The 22,211-nt window shown below is 41.8% G+C and overlaps 1 protein-coding gene across 23 annotated transcripts in view; it reads right to left on the bottom strand.

The window, feature by feature from the left end:
- Window positions 1–3,688: 3,688 nt before the first annotated feature.
- LOC109885065 (MAP kinase-activating death domain protein) overlaps window positions 3,689–22,211 on the bottom strand; it is an 86,830-nt gene continuing 68,307 nt past the window's right edge. For 17 of the 23 annotated variants that reach the window (XM_031808487.1, XM_031808553.1, XM_031808571.1 and 14 more), the window contains 5 exons: window positions 21,889–21,995; window positions 19,221–19,229; window positions 18,559–18,628; window positions 7,367–7,413; window positions 3,689–7,062 (listed from right to left, as the gene is read on the bottom strand). In XM_031808487.1, the coding sequence (XP_031664347.1) occupies window positions 6,949–7,062; window positions 7,367–7,413; window positions 18,559–18,628; window positions 19,221–19,229; window positions 21,889–21,995 (347 nt within the window). In that variant the 3' untranslated portion in view covers window positions 3,689–6,948. The remainder of the gene's footprint in view (window positions 7,063–7,366; window positions 7,414–18,558; window positions 18,629–19,220; window positions 19,230–21,888; window positions 21,996–22,211) is intronic. The other 6 variants (XM_031808561.1, XM_031808573.1, XM_031808562.1 and 3 more) reach the window with 2 other exon arrangements.

The following is a 22,211-nucleotide window of genomic DNA, read 5'->3' as shown; positions in this document are numbered from 1 at the left end:
CTAATTGTCCCTAGAATTTCTAAGCAAACAGCTGGAGGCAGGGCTTTCTCCTATAGAGCTCCATTTTTATGGAACGGTCTGCCTACCCATGTCAGAGACGCAAACTCGGTCTCAACCTTTAAGTCTTTACTGAAGACTCATCTCTTCAGTGGGTCATATGATTGAGTGTAGTCTGGCCCAGGAGTGGGAAGGTGAACGGAAAGGCTCTGGAGCAACGAACCGCCCTTGCTGTCTCTGCCTGGCCGGTTCCCCTCTTTCCACTGGGATTCTCTGCCTCTAACCCTATTACAGGGGCTGAGTCACAGGCTTACTGGGGCTCTCTCATGCCGTCCCTGGAAGGGGTGCGTCACCTGAGTGGGTTGATTCACTGATGTGGTCATCCTGTCTGGGTTGGCGCCCCCCTTGGGTTGTGCCATGGCGGAGATCTTTGTGGGCTTTACTCGGCCCTGTCTCAGGATGGTAAGTTGGTGGTTGAAGATATCCCTCTAGTGGTGTGGGGGCTGTGCTTTGGCAAAGTGGGTGGGGTTATATCCTTCCTGTTTGGCCCTGTCCGGGGGTGTCCTCGGATGGGTCCACAGTGTCTCCTGACCCCTCCTGTCTCAGCCTCCAGTATTTATGCTGCAGTAGTTTATGTGTCTGGGGGCTAGGGTCAGTTTGTTATATCTGGAGTACTTCTCCTGTCCTATTCGGTGTCCTGTGTGAATCTAAGTGTGCGTTCTCTAATTCTCTCCTCTCTTTCTTTCTCTCTCTCGGAGGACCTGAGCCCTAGGACCATGCCCCAGGATTACCTGACATGATGACTCCTTGCTGTCCCCAGTCCACCTGGCCGTGCTGCTGCTCCAGTTTCAACTGTTCTGCCTTATTATACGACCATGCTGGTCATTTATGAACATTTGAACATCTTGGCCATGTTCTGTTATAATCTCCACCCGGCACAGCCAGAAGAGGACTGGCCACCCCACATATGCTCTCTCTAATTCTCTCTTTTTTTCTCTCTCTCGGAGGACCTGAGCCCTAGGACCATGCCCCAGGACTACCTGACATGATGACTCCTTGCTGTCCCCAGTCCATCTGACCGTGCTGCTGCTCCAGTTTCAACTGTTCTGCCTTATTATTATACGACCATGCTGGTCATTTATGAACATTTTAACATCTTGGCCATGTTCTGTTATAATCTCCACCCGGCACAGCCAGAAGAGGACTGGCCACCCCACATAGCCTGGTTCCTCTCTAGGTTTCTTCCTAGGTTTTGACCTTTCTAGGGAGTTTTTCCTAGCCACCGTGCTTCTACACCTGCATTGCTTGCTGTTTGGGGTTTTAGGCTGGGTTTCTGTACAGCACTTTGAGATATCAGCTGAAGGGCTATATAAATACATTTGATTTAATTTGTCACAATATAATATTGTGTCTAGTTCAGTTCCAGCCATCTAACCTTAAGAAAAAAGTGCATAGCAATAGTATTAGCCCCCCAAATCAATACGTTTTTAATAACTCTCTATACGTAAAATGTATGCACACGCAAAGTTTGGATAAAAGCATCTGCTAAGGGATTAATCAAAATGTACAGAATGGTTGGTTACCTGGAGGAAATTGAGGGAGGGTCATGCTTTTTCAATTTCAGTCAAGGGGAGGGTTTAGTATATTTTTTTTGTAATCTAGTCCAGGAGAGGGTCATGTAATTGATAAAATGTCAATATTTATCAATGTTTTAGAATTAGTTGCTTATTAGGCAAGATATCGATATGTGCCTGATGCCGCTCCTCATCTCTGATTCTCCGCTGGATGCGGAATACCAAGTGGCATATAGACTATTAAGTGTGGTCTCAATCAAATGATCCATAACCTATAGGCTACGAAGTGCATGCTCGGAGAAGCACAGAGCAAAGTGGTATTTCTAAGATGGCTGCTGATGATGTAAATACAACTAGGCTCCATTACACACTGCAATGGATATTCCAAACCGGAGCTCCTGCCTGCTCTGCTCTTGCTGATCAAAAACTTTGTTTTTTGTGTGCTGTCTAACCAATGGCTGTGCTGTGTAGGTCTACAGTGGCAGTTCAGGAGAGTCAAAGGCTTCTACAAATGTTTTTTTATTTATTAGGCCTAGTTCAAAAAATCTTGCTCATGGACTAGCCTATGTTCTGTTCAGTTTGAGGAGAGCGCGACGATGAGGAGGACCCGAGGTCAGCTTTGATAGCTTGCTACTAATATAATTGATTTAATTAAAAACAATGGTTTCTTGACCATTTATGTATTTATCAGAGTTATTGACCTCACAAGAATCCAGATTCATGGAGGTGGGCTATTTAAAGAGTGGGTAGAAACATGACAGCTGGATGGACAGCTCATGTTGCTTAAAGTAGGCATAATTAACTTCAGTAGTCTTCATTTGAATGAGACTTTGCTAACAACAAGAAGGTTGTGTTGGAAACCGATTTCTTCCTGTTTAAGAAATAAGAGGTGGACCTACCTGTTTGACAGATGAAATTAGGTTATAGAATGCTATAGCCATAGATGTGTCGCTCAATTCCTCTACCCACTCTTTAAATAGCCCACCTCCATGTCACTGAAGGGCTGTTAAGTTACAATCAAGACTCGAATTGTGGGGGTACGTTTTATTAAAGAATTTTATTAAAGAAAATGGCAAAAAGCAGACCTACCTCTAGTTCGCATAAGATATGGAAGAAAATAAAACTGATCCGATTATATAAAGTGATCGAAAGCAGCGCCTTGACCTGCGATGTTTTATGCTAGAAACAAGGTGTAAAATACACAAGGTGTAAAATACCCGGGAAAGACATTACTTAATGCATATGGGAATACCATTGTTTCATTTCTTTGACATTCAGAGGCTGAGATAATCTCAGAAACCTTCTATATAGCTGAGAAGACATAAAATAACTTAGTTTGGGAAGAAATCTAATTCCGTCACTATAAATTGATTACGCTATTCACTTTCTGTTGGCTAAAAATATGTTTAAACAGCTTGTAGGGAAACACTTTTGGAAGTACCATGTTTAGATTCCTAATGACGTCTCAGATTGAATTACTTGCAAACAAGACACTGATTTGGCATTGGATAAATATAGGATGTACTCTCTGTCAATGTTTAGAATGTTGAATATTGATATGTGAAATGACGTAGAATTGAATGACATTTTTAAAGACTTTTTAAAAACCTGCAAATATGAATTTCGACCCCTAGGTTACTCTTGTCCGTGGTTGAAAATTCATGGACAATATATTTTGCTGAAGGAAGGGCCCTCCATTTTCATTTCAAAGGTGCTTGATTTTCTCCATGTAACCCGTATTGTAATTAACATTCACTCCCTAAATGGCATATATTATTTACATTGTTTTGTCAATGAATAGATCTGCCATTTGTCTTCAATGGAGGACAACTTGTCCTCTACAGTACATGTGCATGTTGAAAGTCACAAATATTGTGCAACTTGGCATTGTTCCAGTAGCAACAAATATTTGTTATTGTTCTTTACAATCATCGGTGTCAATTGTCTATTCTATATTACATATATAGTTCATGCTAACAGCGCTCATTGTAATAATTTGTGATGTGTTAATTAAAAAAAAGGGTATTGCATTAAATCTTCACAAATGTTACTCTAGATTTCATTCTTGATATGTTTTCCAAATATATGTATGCACATAATAATGACTTGAGACAAAATGGAGGGCTTTAGTTTTGACAACTTTTATTTTGATATTGCCAAAGCTGTACATGTTCTATAAATACTTTTTTTCACACCCATTTCAATTATTCCATCACTTTCACCACAGCAGCAGGCTAGCTACCACAATAATAGGGTTGGTTGGTTTCAAATACTCCCATTTCTTAAGGTTCTCATATGTAACTAGTCTAAGAAACTATACTGAGTCTTCAAACTGTTTTGAGACCCTCATATTTACACCAGTGTTTTTATTGTCAATAATGAAATGCCTTAAATAATTGCCTCATGGAATTTGTAACTATGTTCCTTACACAAGCATTTCCTCTCTAAAAAATAAAAGCCACTTAAACATTAAAAACAAAATCCTGATCACATAGCTGTATTATTCATATATTGCTGATCTGGCAAAACAATACACTGCATGTACACACTCAAACTGTGGGATTTACAGTTGGGCTGAAATGGGGCTAGAATGTATTTATTTCCCTTACCACAGTACTGACACAACATGAAGACTTAACGGACAAAACCATAACAGCAGGGCTTGATAGCGCAGCAGTAGGTTTAGAATCTCCAAATAGTGATTTTGCACTTATAAACAAGAGGTCATCATTTATTCACTTCAATAAATATGTAAGACAATGAAGTCCTTTTTTTTTCTTTTACATTCTTTGCACTTTGAAAGCCAGAATAGCCGAGATGTTTTATCAGAACAATGATCTGGCTCTGGCTAACTATGTAAAGTATTGCACATCTAGTGAATAAACCACACATTGTAAAACATTTTATGGTGAAATGTACAGCATTCTGCTTCTCTTCAAATATTTTTTTCTCCATAGTAACATGCAATTCAATAAAGAGGACCACCGACCAGAAATTTGACAGTAGAACTACAGTAGTTTAGCCTCACTGGGCAAGCTAAAGAGATACGCGCATCTTGGACCACACAATATATTTTGTGATCAAAAGGAATGAAACCTTTAAAAAGCTTTTACATGCAGTGTTTGATGCACCATACAGTAGTAGTATTTAACAGTAGTAGTATTTAACAAAGTGACACCCGTCAGTACTAGAGTGCTTTTTAAACATTTCACTGGTTTGGACTTGGGACAGACTGGAGTTTTACAGTAATACCACGTAGCACATAGAATATTCATCACACAGTCGCAGAGTGAACAGGGAGGTTTGGTTGCTTTCTTATCGACTTGCAGGGCTGTGCCTCACATATGCCTCCCCCTCTCTGTCTCATCCCATTAAAAACAACCAATGAGACCTTGGCAGCAGGCCAGGATGAGAGGACAGTCACAAAGAGGGGACAGAGATGGGGGACGGACGGACCAAGTCTCCCCTTGAAGAACAAGCACGTTTATGGCCAAGGCCTCAGGCTGGGCCTGTATGGGAGGAGTCTAGAGGACGTGACCTGGGTTGGGAAATTTTACGCACGATGCCACAGACCAGGGTTCACATATACATACATACATACATGCATATATAAACTCAGCAAAAAGAGAAACGTTCCTTTTTCAGGACCCTGTCTTTCAAAGATAATTCGTAAAAATCCAAATAACTTCACAGATCTTCATTGTAAAGGGCTTAACACTGTTTCCCATGCTTGTTCAATGAACCATAAACAATGAACATGCACCTGTGGAACGGTTGTTAAGACACTAACAGCTTACAAACGGTGGGCAATTAAGGTCCCAGTTCTGAAAACTTAGGACACGAAAGAGGCCTTTCTACGGACTCTGAAAAACACCAAAAGAAAGATGCCCAGAGTCTCTGCTTATCTGAGTGAATGTGCCTTAGGCATGCTGCAAGGAGGCATGAGGACTGCAGATGTGGCCAGGGCAATAAATTGCAATGTCTGTACTGTGAGACGCCTAAGACAGCGCTACAGGGAGTGAAGACACACAGCTGATTGTCCTTGCAGTGGCAGACCACGTGTAACACCTACACAGGCTCGGTACATCTGAACATCACACCTGCGGGACAGGTACAGCATGGCAACAACTGCCCGAGTTACACCAGGAACGCACAATCCCTCCATCAGTGCTCAGACTGTCCGCAATAGGCTGAGAGAGGCTGGACTGAGGGCTTGTAGGCCTGTTGTAAGGCTGGTCCTCACCACACATCACCGGCAACAACGTCGCCTATGGGCACAAACCCACCGTCGCTGGACCAGACAGGACTGGCAAAAAGTGCTCTTCACTGAGGAGTCGCGGTTTTGTCTCACCAGGGGTGATGGTCGGATTCGCATTTATCGTCGAAGGATTGAGCGTTACACCGAGGCCTGTACTCTGGAGCAGGATCGATTTGGAGGTGGAGGGTCCGTCATGGTCTGGGGCGGTGTGTCACAGCATCATCGGACTGAGCTTGTCATTGCAGGCAATCTCAACGCTGTGCGTTACAGGGAAGACATCCTTCTCCCTCATGTGGTACCCCCTTCCAGCAGGCTCATCCTGACATGACCCTCCAGCATGACAATGCCACCAGCCATACTGCTCATTCTGTGTGGGATTTCCTGCAAGACAGGAATGTCGGTGTTCTGCCAAAGCCAGCGAAGAGCCAGGATCTCAATCCCATTGAGCACGTCTAGGACCTGTTTGGATCGGAGGGTGAGGGCTAGGGCCATTCCCCCTAGAAATGTCCGGGAACTTGCAGGTGCCTTGGTGGAAGAGTGGGGTAACATCTCACAGCAAGAACTGGCAAATCTGGCTCAGTACATGAGGAGGAGATGCACTGCAGTACTTAATGCAGCTGGGGACCACACCAGATACTGACTGTTACTTTTGATTTTGACCCCCCCTTTGTGCAGGGACACTTCACTTCCACTTCTGTTATTCAAATGTCTGTGAAACTTGTTCAGTTTATGTCTCAGTTGATGAATCTTGTTAAGTTCATACAAATATTTACACGTTAAGTTTGCTGAAAATAAACGCAGTTGACAGTGAGAGGACGTTTCTTTTTTTGCTTAGTTTATGCACACACACACAGGATTTTACTTACAGGGCCATGCACAAAGAGTAGAGGGTATTTCTTGTAGATGTACTTACAGGGTGCAAAGAGGAGTAGAGGCGTGTGCTTAAGTAGGTCAAGGATTGTCAGAACTCAATGTCATAGTAGGACCGAGATTCCACTTTGTTGCAGAGTGAGAGGCACAGGGGGTTTTGTGTGTGTGTGTGTGTGTGTGTGTGTGTGTGTGTGTGTGTGTGTGTGTGTGTGGGGGGGGGGGGGGGGGGTAGATTGGATGGGTAGTAGACTAGCTGGGCAGGGGTCTTGGAGATAGGAGCTTGGACTTGCCTTCTGCTTCCTTCCCCTTCACCGCAGCCACGTAGGAGAAAAGGCAAAGGACGGAGTAACAGATCTGGTGTGCCTGTTTGAGAGCAAGAAAAAAAAGAGCGAGAGCATGAGGGAAGCGTAGTCATACTACTTGTGCCTCCTTACTCTTTATTATTTGGTTTCATGGCTCTGTAGAACTTACACTAATCGTTTTATGAACAAAAAGAGGATTATATTATAAAAAAATATATAGTACATGCATTTTAGAAATTAAAAAGGTATTACTCTTCAAAATTGTGTCAGGACATATATGCTATGCAGTACTGTTAAAACAGATCTGGTGGCTATTGAATGGCAAGAGTATGGCGTTAGCTACGACAGCGGAAAGTTCAACTCACCATGGGTGTCTTGTACTTGTGGATCACCACTTCTTTAGTTTCAGGAACTACAAGTGCAGGTGCAAGAGACAAAACAAAGGATTCAAGAGGTTGAAACCTCCTTTTAAGAAAAAGTGAGAGCTGGGGGTAGCAGGGGGTGTAGCATGTGACCAATGTTTTCAGACTATGAGAGGGTGCGCAAAAGAGGCTGTGGGCCAAGAGAGTCCACAAGTACTGAACAGGTTCAGAGTTGACACTTATCTCAAAAATGATGCTACCCGATTTGCTTTGGGTATATGCTAGATTGGACCAAATCAAAACACCGACACGTTTTATTTGGGCATGATAAAAACCTGAAGTCCAAGACGGTGGATACTTTCATATACTATCTGAAAAAGTGTGGTATTGTCAACATTACATTTCTGCTACTGCTAGGTCTAGCAAATATATTTTATATTTAAGGGGGAGGGACAGTAGAATCGAATTTCAACTTTGGGTGGTTCTTGCAGACATAAAATATGTTCTTCATAAACCCTCTCAAATTATAGTGTTTGCGAAGCGAAGTTCAATAATGCACTAAGAAAGCCACTGTAGGTAGCTAGCCAGCTAATAACTAGCTAGCTAGGTGAAGAATCCCCTTCTACCTCAGTGACGTGCAGGGTTGGATAGGTTACTTTGTAAATGTAATCCGCTACAATTACTACCAGTCCAAAATTGTCATCAGTAACGTAACTTTTGGATTACCCAAACTCAGTAACATAATCTGATTACTTTCAGTTACTTTTGGATTACTTACCCCTTACGGGGCATTTGAAGCAGTGGTGTGTATTCATGGATGCCAAGGTAAGCCAGGCTTCCCTGAAAAATTGACCAAAAATATATCTATCTTTAGTCTTTTCATAATTTTCCATCAATTTGCAAGAGGCTGAATGTAGAAAGCACCCGAGAGAGCAACACAGTGCCCCTCTGTCTCTGTATGTGTAGGACATCTACAGTGGAGAGAACAAGTATTTGATACACTGCCGATTTTGCAGGTTTTCCTACTTACAAAGCATGTAGAGGTCTGTAATTTTTATCATAGGTACAACTTCAAATTACAGAAAATCACATTGTATGATTTAAGTAATTCATTTGCATTTTTTTTTCTTTATTAAATTCAAGATGACGGTCAATCACCCTCGGTCTGGGGCTACATGCAAGATTTCACCTCGTGGGGCATTAATGATCACGAGGAAGGTGTGGGATCAGCCCAGAACTACACGGCAGGACCTGGTCAATGACCTGAAGAGAGCTGCGACCACAGTCTCAAAGAAAACCATTAGTAACACACTACGCCGTCATGGATTAAAATCCTGCAGCTCACGCAAGGTCCCCCTGGTCAAGCCAGCGCATGTCCAGGCCCGTCTGAAGTTTGCCAATGACCATCTGGATGATCCAGAGGAGGAATGGGAGAAGGTCATGTGGTCTGATGAGACAAAAATAGAGCTTTTTGGTCTAAACTCCACATATTAAGTTCTGCTTTTCTGATGTATCAAATACTTATGTCATGCAATAAAATGCAAATTATTTACTTAAAAATCATACAATGTGATTTTCTGGATTGTTGTTTTAGATTCCATCTCTCACAGTTGAAGTGTACCTATGATAAAAATTACAGATCTCTACATGCTTTGTAAGTAGGAAAACCTGAAAAATCGGTAGTGTATCAAATACTTGTTCTCCCCACTGTATCTGATGCTGTCTGGTCTTAGAGTATGACATTGTTGCCACCCGTAGCATTGAATGCAAGGGAAGCCAGCGAGCATTTGACCTCCCTTGATATTTTGTAAATAAAATAATAGCCAATCAGTGTGGCGCTGAACTGAGTGAGCTCAACTTTGAAAGCTCCTGGGCGAATCAAGAAAATTACGTAATTGATAGAAACAACTTGAATTGATGTAGAGATGGCGCCGGAGGAGATGGCTGCCGTTTTTACGGGATCCTAATCAATTGTGTGTTTTTTTGCGTTATTTGTAACTTATTTTGTACATAATGTTTCTGCCACTGTCTCTTATGATGGAAAAGAGCTTCTGGATATCAGGACTGCGATTACTCACCTCGTACTGGATGAAGATTTTTTCTTTAACTAGTCGGACGCAAAGGATTTTCTTCAGACACCCGACAAGGCTCAAATCCCCGGAATTTGCATGAAGAAGAGACAGAGATATCGGGGACGTAGGTCGGGGTGCCTTGTTAGGATCCGACTGCGAGTGAGTAATCCCCCTCTACCATACTATTAGCCAACGTGCATGGATGAGCCCAGATCAAGACTATCCTAACAACGGGACATTAAAAACTGTAATATCTTATGTTTCACCGAGTCGTGGCTGAAAGACGACATGGATAACATACAGCTGGCGGGGATTTCAGTCCATCGGCAAAATAGAACAGCTGCCTCTGGCAAGACAAGGGGTGGCAGTCTGTGTCTATTTGTAAATAACAACTAATGCACAAAATCTAATATTAAGGCAGTCTCAAGGTTTTGCTTGCCTGAGGTAGAGCATCTCATGATAAGCTGTAGACAAGACTATTTGAGTGTTAATCATCTATATTTTTCGTAGCTGTCTATTTACCACCACAAACCGATGCTGGCACTAAGGCAGCACTCAAAGAGCTGCATAAGGACATAAGCAAACAAGAAAATGATAATCCAGAGGCGGCGCTTCTAGTGGCCAGGGACTTTAATGCAGGTAAACTTAAATCCGTTTTACATAATTTCTACCAGCATATTAAATGTGCAACCAGAGAGAAAAAAAACAACCCTAGACCACTTTTACTCCACACACAGAGACGTGTACAAGCTCTCCCTCACCCTCCATTTGGCAAATATGACCATTACTCTATCCTCCTGATTCCTGCTTATAAGAAAAAACTAAAGCAGGAAGTACAAGTGACTCACTCAATAAGGAAGTGGTCAGATGATGCAGATGCTAAGCTACAGGACTATTTTGCTAGCACAGACTGGAATATGTTCCGGGATTCTTCCGATGGCATTGAGTACACCACATCAGTCACTAGCTTCATCAATAAGTGCATCGATGACGTCGTCCCCACAGTGACTCTACATACATACCCCAACCAGAAGCCATGGATTACAGGCAACATCCGCACTGAGCTAAATGGTAGAGCTGCCACTTTCAAGGAGAGTGACTCTAACCTGGACGCTTGTAGGAAAACAATCTATGCCCTCCGACGAAACATCAAACAGGCAAAGCATCAATAGAGGACTAAGATTGAATCGTACTAAACCCGCTCCGTCGCTCGTTGGATGTAGCAGGGCTTGTAAACTATTACAGACTACAAAGGGGAGCACAGCCGCGAACTGCCCAGTGACAGAAGCCTACCAGACGAGCTAAATAACTTCCATGCTCACTACGAGACAAGCAACACTGAAGCATGCATGAGAGCTTCAGCTGTTCCGGACGACTGTGTAATCACACTCTCCATAGCCTTAAACCTCTTGAAGCTAGGGGGCACTATTTTTATGTTTGGAAAAATAACGTTCCCAAAGTAAACGGCCTATTTCTCAGGACCAGATGCAAGAATATGCATATAATTAACATATTAGGATAGAAAACACTAAAGTTTCCAAAACTATCAAAATATTGTCTGTGAGTATAACAGAACTGATATTGCAGGCGAAACCCTGAGAAAAATCAAACCAGGAAGTGGCTTCTATTTTGAAAACTCAGTGTTCCATAGCCTTCCATTGCTCCATTTAAAGGGATATATCAACTAGATTCCTTTTCCTATCGCTTCCTCAAGGTGTCAACAGTCTTCAGACATAGTTTCAGGCTTCTATTTAGAAAAATTAGCCAGAATGATAACATCGCGCCAAGTGGTCACATGAGTTTTGCTCGCTCAACAGAATTTGGACAGCTATTGTTTTTTCCTCTCCTACTGTGAAAGACATTTGCGGTTGATATTTTATCGATTATATATTTTTAAAACAACCTGAGGATTTATTATAAAAAACGTTTGACATGTTTCTGTGGACATTACGGATATTATTTGGAATTTGTCTGCGATGTCGTGACCGCTCTTTCCTGTGGATTTCTGAACATAATGCGCCAAACAAACTGAGGTATTTTGGATATAAAAATAATCTTTATGGAACAAAAGGAACATTTGTTGTATAACCTGATGCTAAGTGTACTTAATGTTTTGTCATGCGATCGATAAACTTAAACGCTTGGATTGCTTTCCCTGTAAAAGCATAATTTCAAAATCTGAGACGACAGATCGATTAACAAAAGGCTAAACTGTGTTTTGCAATATTGCACTTGTGATTTCATGAATATGAATATTTTCAGTAATATTATTTGACTGAGGCGCTATGCTATTCAGCGGTTGCTGATGACAATTATCCCGCTTAAGGGATGGGTAGCGTTAAGAAGTTTTAAACAGGTGAACATTCACAAGGCCACAGGGCCAGACGGATTACCAGGCCGTGTACTCCGAGCATGCGCTGACCAACTGGCAAGTGTCTTCACTGACATTTTAAACCTCTCCCTGACATGTTTCAAGCAGACCACCATAATCCCTGTGCCCAAGAACACCAAGGTAACCTGCCTAAATGACTACCGACCCATAGCACTCACATCTGTAGCCATGTAGTGCTTTCAAAGGCTCACATCAACACCATTATCCCAGAAACCCTAGACCCACTCCAATTTGCATACCGCCCCAACAGATCCACAGATGATGCAATCTCTATTACACTCCACACTGCCCTTTCCCACCTGGAGAAAAGGAACACCTATGTGAGAATGCTATTCATTGACTACAGCTCAGCATTCAACACCATAGTGCACTCAAACCTCATCACTAAGCTAAGGACCCTGGGACTCAACAACTCCCTCTGCAACTGGATCCTGGATTTCCTGATGGGCCACCCCCAGGTGGTAAGGGTAGGTAACACCACATCCATCACGCTGATCCTCAACACGGGGGCCCCCCAGGGGTGCGTGCTCAGTCCCCTCCTGTACTACCTGTTCACCCATGACTGCACGGCCAAGCACGACTCCAACACCATCATTAAGTTTGCCGACGACACAACAGTGGTAGGCCTGATCACCGACAACGATGAGACAGCCTATAGGGAGGAGGTCAGAAACCTGGCAGTGTGGTGCCAGGATAACAACCTCTCCCTAAACATGATCAAGACAAAGGAGATGTTTGTGGACAACAGAAAAAAGGAGGACCGAAAACACCCCCATTCTCATCGACAGGGCTGTAGTGGAGCAGGTTGAGTTCCTTGGCGTCCACATCAACAAACTATCATGGTCCAAACACACCAAGACAGTTGTGAAGGGGGCACGACAACACCTATTCCCCCTCAGGAGACTGAAAAGATTTGGCATGGGTCCTCAGGAAAAAAAAAGAGAAGAAAAAGAGTTCTACAGCTGCACCATCGAGAGCATCCTGAATGGTTGCGTCACTGCCTGGTATGGCAACTGCTCGGCCTCCAACCGCAAGGCACTAGAGGGTAGTGTGTACGGCCCAGTACATCACTGGCGCCAACCTTCCTGCCATCCAGGACCTCTATACTAAGCGGTATCAGAGGAAGGCCCAACAAATTGCCAAAGACACCGGAGAGACAAGTCCAGGTCCAAAATGCTTCTTAACAGCTTCTATCCCCAAGCCATAAGACTCCTGAACAGCTAATCAAATGGCTACCCAGACTATTTGCATTGTCCCCACCCCCCATTTTAACACTGCTGCTACTCTCTGTATTATCCACGCATAGCCACTTTACCTCTACCTACATTCCTCAATTACCCCGCACATCAACTCTGTACCGGTACCCCCTGTATATAGCCTCACTGTTATTTTATTGTTGCTCCTTAATTATTTGTTATTTTTTAAATTCAGTTTATTTTAGTCAATACTTCAACACTTTTTTTTCCTAACTGCATTTTTGGTTAAGGGCTTGTAAATAAGCATTTCACTGTATTCACCTGTTGTATTCGTGACAAATAAAATGTGATGATTTGAATTGTTGCATCTCGAGTTGTTGTCCTCCAGTGGCTAGCTTGCTAAAATTAGCCCTTTCCTTGTCATGGATGGAGATAGGGATTTGGACTTTGTTTTTTATTTAATTCTCCGTACTAGGCAATAATTATAAAGGCAATTCTGATCCAACCATAAATTCATACATTGTTACCCTGGACTGAGAGGATGATAGTTCAAGAGCTATGTAGCTATACGGAGAAGGCTAATGTTAACTAGCTAACGTTTCCCACGAAAGGAAGTTAGGCTAGCGAGCAAGCATTTTAGCTAGGTAGCCTAGGATAAGAACAAATAAAAGCTGTTTTTTCAACATGAGAGGATGTCATTGACGTTTCAAATTTTATTGGTCACATACACATATTTAGCAGATGTTATTGCGGGTGTAGTGAAATGCTTGTAGTAGGTTGAGTCAACATGTTTTTTCTGCATTCTCACACACACAAATAAAACCATGGACAGCCACATATTTAGCTTACGTTGATTGGACTAAATTGTTTTTGGTATCTTTTAGTTGTCACTGTATTAGACTAAGCATAGTAAATTTAGTAAACATCAACTTGCTTGACCATGCTGTAGGTCATGTGACTGTTTGTTACATGCAGTATGCTTTGTGGACTTCAACAGACAGAGGTTACTCTCCGGTTTTGTGATGAAACAAAAGTGGTTGAATTCAGGGGCACAACTTTTAGAAGTGAAGGGGACACATTTTTAATCATTTCGGATAAATAATCCAAACAGCCTACCCGACCGTTCGGAGGCATCCACATGGTTCTAAAGCACCCCGTTGCCTCGTTTTGTTTCACATTCCAATGATAAAAGTGGGTGGGACAAAAATGCTATTTCAGAATGTGTGTGTGTGTGTGTGTGTGTGGGGGGGGGGTGGGGGTGGGGGGGTTACAGAGCAAACAATGCAAATATCACAACACATAGGTTGTAATATGGCTTTTTTTCCTGGCTTGGCTTCCCCAGTGATATTACCCATGCACCGCTACAGAGTAGAAGACAAAAAGTATCCAAACGCATTTGGTGCATCATTATAGTGGTCTCTGACTTGTGGTCAGACTCACTCAGGTGGAACAAACTTAAACGCGTCTTTTGTCCAATGCTGAATTGAATGTGATTGAGAAAACAAAGTGGTGTTAAACATTTTTTATTTTTTATCGCTATGCCTGTAATCTGATTAGATTTTTTTTGCTATGCCTGTTGTACAATCACCACAGATAAACCAAGTTATAACTCCTGAAACATTCTACTGCATCATTGCTATCTTGCCTTGCTAACTTATGCTGGTTAGCCTATGTTAGTTCCCAGTTAATGTAGCCTTGCTACTCATTTTTATATATTGTCTATTACAAATTAATATATCAGTATTGGGTTACGACGTATAGTTCACGTTCCTTGTTAAGCTGTATATTATGTAGGCTTCCAATTAAGGTTCCTCTAACTGGTCTATTCACTGTTGCGGTAAGCCGTGGTCAGACAACAGTATCTTGTACAGGTTTATATTCCATATAATATTACTTCTATCCCTTTTGCTACTTCTATCCATTTTACCATGTATGCATGTTATTTGTACCTGTAAATTCCTATTCTACAGTGTTGTATGTAACTGCAGGCCATTTAGGCAGTTCGCCATTTATGCCTGTTATTCTCTATGGGGAAATACGGCACCCACTAGGCTGCAGTCCAAACACGTTATTTTTTACCCACTCAGCCCTTGGTCTAGCAATTTTCCCTCTGGGAATCCCCAGTGAAACTGGATGCAGTTTGACTGCCATCTGAGTGAGTGAAGAACTTTGGTCACTTGCAGGGTATCAGGATATCACCCACAATTCAATCTGTAGTCACATGTCAAACTCTGGTGGCCACAAAGTTTTACATTTAAATCAACAAGACTGCATTTTCAGCATGTTAGAAAACATGATGAACCTAGCTTGCTAAAAAATATATAAACGACATTGATTTTAGCATTGGAAAATTGGCGTAGTCTCGTAGTGAGGAGCCTATAAAACGTAGCTAGACTCATAAACATATGTTTTGGAATTCAGAAATGCATTAGAGTAAGTTACCAAACTATAAAACTAGCTAGCCAGCTATGGGTAAACGCAGCCGTTAAGAGTTGTCGTTCTCTAGCGCCGCCCTTTCCGGAATCTTCCCGGATGTCAGTCAGCCTTTGCAATTAGAGCTATTACAGGGCTCGTCTGCAGCCTAGTGGCACAGTTTATTATTGCAACCAATATATGCATATTGTTTACGTGTATCACCTATTATGTAATACATCACAGCCACTTATTATGTATGTCTATTTCTTACGTATTATTGCCATTATGTTTATGTATACATTCCTTTTGACTATTTATGCATATTATTTTCTGTTTATGCATATTACCTATTCTATACTTATGTCAATGTCTTTTCTAGTGAATGCATATACATTACTAATATTGTATTATTATGAATTTTCTCTAGTAGAAACCACACACATCTTTACTACTATATATATATTCACCATTATTCTGGTTGCTGTGGAATTGAGGTGTTCACAGTGAATCAACGGCTTGCATGTCTTTTTGACCAAAGACACAGGAGCTAGCGTCGCACTATCCCAGGGCAAAAAACATCGTTTTCTACAAGCTATGCTGACTGGCAAACAGCCACAGCTAAGTTACGTAGCTAGCTATCATCTTTAAAGCTAACTATGGAAAACTGCTTGTGTGTGAATAAAACTTGGGGACAGTTTGGTTATGTTTCCACCATGTCTGCATACCGGACTACCATCTTCATGACTGTCTGCATAGTTCACCAGAGATGAGTTCACAAAGTTAGAGAATTTCATCTGCCCAGTCCACAGCGAGTGGCAAACAGCTCTGACAAAAAGCTGGCTAGTTAGTTTATTTTGCTTCGTTTGCGAGAACCACCCAAACTTCAACCTCGCTTCTAGCTTGCCGCCAGCTTTATCCTTGTGGTACATGTCAAACAGTATACCTGTATGAGTTGGCTCAGTTTCTCACCTGATAAAAAAAATATACAGTTTGGTTGTTTCCTAAAAAAGTGTTTTTTTCCTGCCCCCCTTACTTACTGTTCCTAGATTTGTTTTGGTGAATAGATTAAACTGTTTGTAGTAGCAAACCATTTGAATACAGGCATCAAAATTATTGTGTAAAGAAGGACATACATGGCCCACGGAAAAAGGAAAGAACTCACACGAATGGCTTGAAAATACCAAAAATCTGAGACTGTGCATGAGTCACAGTGCGAACAAATGTGTACAGCAACAACAATAACAATGTAAAACAATGTGGAGAATGGAAAAGAAACTAAGCAGGACATTATAGGGGAAAAACAAAGTGTGTTAACCAAGAAACTGAACACTTAAAGATGTCACAAACACATAAACTGTTAAAGGGATACTTTGGCATTTTGGCATTGAGGCCCTTTATCTACTTCCCCATTGTCAGATTAACTCATGGATACTATTTTAATGTCTCTGCATGCAGTTTGAAGGAAGTTGCTAAAACAATTGCTAAATAGCGTTAGCGTAATGACAGCGTTTATGGGCTCACGAAACTACATCTAACTTCCTTTATACTAGACATAGAGACATAAAAATGGTATCCACGAGTTTATCTGACTGGGGAAGTAGATTGCTAAAGTCCCGAAGTGTCCTTTTAATGAGGCCCAACTCCCTAGACCAAGTTCAAAGCCAGTGTCGGAGGACAGACTTTTCATTAGTAACTGAACCTACGAAAGAGATGTAGGGGTCGGAAAAAATGGGGAGGGGAAGGGGGCAGTTCAAAACCCTCAGCTCCCCACATTGTCAAGTCGCCAGGTTTCTTCGTCTCAAAACATTGAGGGAAAAACAATGCTAGAGGGGTTTGCTTTTTTTCAAGTGATGGGAGAGGAGCAGAAAGTTTCATAAACTGTCAGAAGGACAGGCAGAAACTCAGGCAAGGGTACAAGAAAGGAATGAGGGGGATTCTGCATAAAGAATGAGCGGCATGAGAGAAGGTGGGAACGGAGAGGAGGAATGCTCTTAAGTGAGGAAAGGAGAAGAGAAATTTGACAGCACTTTACCTGCTGGAGAATGAAGGTTTTCATAGCGGCAAAGATGAGGGTAACGTATTACAAAAGCAGCACAGAGACACGGCAGTAACCCAGTCCAGCGCTGATATTAATGGGGGCTATAACCTCACAGATCTAGGCCTCTCCTAACAATCTAACTGGTTATCGATTTCAAATATGGCAGTATAATAAGCCATGACAAACCATCAAGAAGGAAATGCTCTAAATATATAAATAGTAGCCCTGGTCTCAGGAAAGGAATCACTAATCGCATTTAGTAGGCACCATTGAGCAAAAAGGTTTTGAAATGGCTGAGATACTACCTGAACATGCCTAAGAAAGCACATTTTCCTTTTCTTAATGTTTTTTTTTTGTGCCGACTCAACGCAACCCAGATGTGGCCATTTCCAACAAGTTAGCATCCTTCTATCCTGAAGATCAAGCAAGCAGATCAAGTAACCCCTAGGAATCTAAATTGAAACAATTTTTCAAGATAATTCAGCTTCAACTGAGAGCTGAGAATATAAAATCAACGTATGTGTCCTTTATTCTTAATGAGCGTTTTTTTTTTTACCGTTAAAACAAGATCTGTGGCTCTGCTTCCCTTTGCTCTGGGCTTTGAGGAATTTTCCTCTCATGCACATACCATCTTATTTGGTCGAGTGAACCCTAAAACGATTTCCTTACGAAAGTCTGATGCAGAAACAAGCTGTGCATCAAGTCTTCCGTCATAATACGACAGATCTGACTCCTAAGATCTCATGGTTAAAAACAAAAAATAGTTTGACAAAATGAAATGACAGTAAATAAAAACAGAAATCTCACAAATAGGGTTGTTTTGTCTTATTTTATAAATCAGCAATAAATATGAAATTAGCAAACATTCCTATTTGTGAGGGCTGGACTTCTCAATTGACAAATGAAACTAGCTAATTCTAACACGGACTATATTTGCCCCGAGGTAAGCAAGAGCTGTTGTGAATCCACTGAACCCCGAGTCGTTACAGTTGCTATCTCTCTGTGTCAGCATTGCGTTTGTCGTGAAGCTGAGTTACTGCCGTGTCGAGTACAGACCTAGAATCAATAGATGGGGTAATTACCAAATTCCTCCAGGACAAAGACTCCCTTCACAGTATTGCACTTTTTAATGTGATTCAGCTCTATGAAAACCTAAAACAAAAAACAAACAAAAACAGCAAGACAGAACATTAGCAACTCAATGACAACAGGCTGAAATTAAACATTTCAGATAGAAAATGAACAACGTTAAATTCTCATCTAGTCAATACTAAAAGGGAAAAATGGATGGTATTTGCAAGCTTTTAAACGCTACCAAAAAGAAATAGGAAAGCACAAAACAGAAGTTTCCATGATTGAATGCTTACATGGGCTGGGGATAGGTGAGTAGAAATGCATTGTGGGAAGGTCTATGATGAAGTGAGTGCTATTAATGATTACTTGCTGAATGAAACTATAATATTGCAATTTGTTCGCACTATAGTGCCTTAGTGTGCATCAGCAAAGCTATTGTGAAGCAACAGTGAAGCAATGGTGACTGCTATTAAATCCGGTTTTCCCGACTAATGCAAATGCACTGTGGCCCATGTAATGCTTAGAATACATGGAAATTCCATATGAAAACAGAGATGAGAACACATAAAATAAAGTTTGCCAAAACACAGCTAAAACAATTGTGGAAAAATAACCCAACCAAAAAAAATGGCATAACCGCTAACAAATAAACACAGCAGAGGTTGTGTACCTTCCGCTCCTTGCAGGGGGAGAGAGCATGGAAGAGAAACGGATTGAATTATTATCGGACAGAAGAGCACAAACACTGGACGGCGCTCAAAGAGGGCGCTGCACTATCCCCCAAAAAACAATCAACCTAATGGACAGGACTTGGACGTATTAACAGCTATCAATGCCAATATAATATACCCATCACAGACATTTCTACTGGAATGATAAAGTGCTAAACTACGAAAGGTGGAAAAATAATAACTACTGAAAGTTGGTCGAGTCTATACTTTTAACAGCTGGTCTTTTTTTGGTTTGTTCCTGGGCCTAACCCAGAAAATGACAGTTACTACCAGCTTAAAAAACCAATAATAATACACAATGTAATTACATTATTTCAACCCGTTTTGACTGCTGGGAACACACTCCCACCCCCAATGCCCTCCATGCCCCCTCCTCCAGCAACAAGGGCTGGCACCAACAGCTCAGTAGCACAGGTACAAGAGGGCACTCTGCCACATCGCCTCCCCAACAAAACAGGCTGTCACCTATAACAACCTCACCCCTCTGTAACATGCCAACGTATTTAACCCTACGTTGATCCATGTCTGACACTGGAAGCTTGGGTGGGCCTGCACTGGGAAAATGTAATGGGTTGGTGTTAACTATTATATGAAAAAGTTCTTTACAACAAGATTGTTAAGTGTTTGTTATTGCGTGAATGATGTCTATGAATATGACATTTACTACTGGTGCTTAAGCTCCTGCAGAGCTGACGGTGGAAAAAGAGGTGGTTTGAATTTGCCAAGCAGCATCTCAATGAGAGCCATGACCATTATCGTACAATTAGGTTGCACAAACTGGGTGTGCACAAATGTGTTGTTCCTTAAAAGGCAAGTTAGGTGTCTGTAGTAGGGAAAGGGTTTTTACAAACTTATGACTCTTGTAGCCTTGTTAAATTCTAAATGATGATGACAATGATGTAACTGTTCTTCAACCATAGCAACGTGTTCTAACCTGTTAGGTGGCTCAAATTAGACCAACGTGTTGAAGTGTTGCATCAAAAAGAAGGCACAATCAAATACACTCTCGATTGGCCGCTGCAATGTCTAGCCTCAACTTTCAATTAGGTGCGCTGTGTGATCTAAAGAAATCAAGAAGGCAGTTCAAAGAGATAGGACCTTTCATAAAGAATGTAGTGGTCAGAAACATTATTTTCTATTCTACTACAATTGAGTATTACCTTATGAGTAGGCATTCTGTGTTGATTCAATGCGTTTTTGCCCCAATCCTACAGTGTGATATGTCCAGTGTGTTTCGTCACTTTGCTTATATTAAATGAGTGCCCACTCCTATGACCCTCAATCATTGGCGGAGCAATTGTATAATTGTTATTTCAGATCCAAGCATTTCCTTTCAGTCCAAAAATATCTACTTGTGACAGTGGTGAGGACTGAGGTCAATTATATTCTTACTCAAGTTGATTAAGGAAATGGAATTGCCCCACCCCCAAAAGATGTGAATACTTGAAGATGTATTTTTCATCCAACTTTCATATGCAGGTCAAGGGAATTTAAGGGGACAAAACTTTAAAAGAACAGTAAAATAAAATGGCAATTATTAATGAAAAGTCTTTGCACAAGGTCATCCGTCTTATCTCTGACCTCTGAAATCTCTCTAACACAAACAGAACACTCGCCTTCCCCCACACACACGAACAGACGACAAGGTTTGGGCACCACAAGTAAGAATGCTAAGTATTTACATAATATTTTTGTATTTTATATATATTTTTGAAATGTCCAATTATTATATTTTTTAACCCCTTTTTTCCTCCCCAATTTCGTGATATCCAATTGGTATTGGTTACAGTCTTGTCCCATCACTGCAACTCTCGTACGGACTCGAAAGAGGCGAAGGTCGAGAGCCATGCATCTTCGAAAACACGACCTGCCAAGCCGCACTGCTTCTTGACACACTGCTCGCTTAACCCGGAAGCCAGCCGCACCTGTGTCATACAGCTGGCAACCTGAAGTCAGCGTGCATGCCCCCGGACGCCACAAGGAGTCGCTAGGGCGCGATGGGGACAAGGACATTCCAGCCGGTCAAACTCTCCCCTAACCCGGACGACGCTGGGCCAATTGTGCGCCGTCTCATGGGTCTCCCGGTTACAGCCAGCTGCGACACAGCCCGGGATTGAACCAGAATCTGTAGTGACGCCTCTAGCACTGCGCCACTCGGGAGGCCTTTAACAGAAATGTTTAAGTGGATATGCGTTTTCTTCTTGAAACACACATCTTAGTGACTGCACAAATAAAACATAACATCTTTTTTCATAAATCATAGGAAGACAAAGCACAAAAATTGTTCTTCCTCTAAGGTCATGATCAAAACAGTGACTGAAAGTACCTTCAAAATGTACTCTGCTTTTGCACTCAATTCAGTAGGCTATAAAATATTTATCAATGTCAACCATAAACAACCCTAAATGCCGTCTATTCTCTCTCTTTTTTTAAAGGGACCTTAGAGGAAGTGAGCCACAGTTGTGTGTGTGTGAGAGAGAGAGAGAAAGAAATAAAATAGAAAAAGAGAACAATTGAGGTGGGTGGAAAGAGGTTAAGTGGTTTTGCGTGTGTGTATGTGTGTGTATATATTGTATATGTGTGTATGTGGTAATACAGGCCTCCTACCTGGCTGTGCATGAATTTGAGGTTGATGCCTTCCAGGGTGACTTGCAGCAGTCCTCCCTCGCCCGTCTTCATGTCCTGCACAGGGAACTCTCCACCCAGCTCTGGACCTATGGAGAGAGGGGCAGATCGCTTAAACCAAAGGATCCCTCCCCTATCCATTCTGCTGTACATCTCTTTTGAAAAGTGTTAGTGATGACAGATAGTAAACTCTTTACTTGGCCAACTGAGCTGCTTGACTCAAAAGGTTATAGAATTTATTGGATGATAAAGCAGTAACCTAGAGCTCACCTTTACTCAGAGTTATTCCTACACCCTAAAGTTAT

The sequence above is a fragment of the Oncorhynchus kisutch genome, linkage group LG3, assembly GCF_002021735.2.
Source record: "Oncorhynchus kisutch isolate 150728-3 linkage group LG3, Okis_V2, whole genome shotgun sequence".
NCBI classification, from domain to species: Eukaryota; Metazoa; Chordata; class Actinopteri; order Salmoniformes; family Salmonidae; genus Oncorhynchus; species Oncorhynchus kisutch.
Note: the sequence above shows the minus strand (reverse complement) of the source record. Positions and strands in the feature narration are given on the sequence as shown.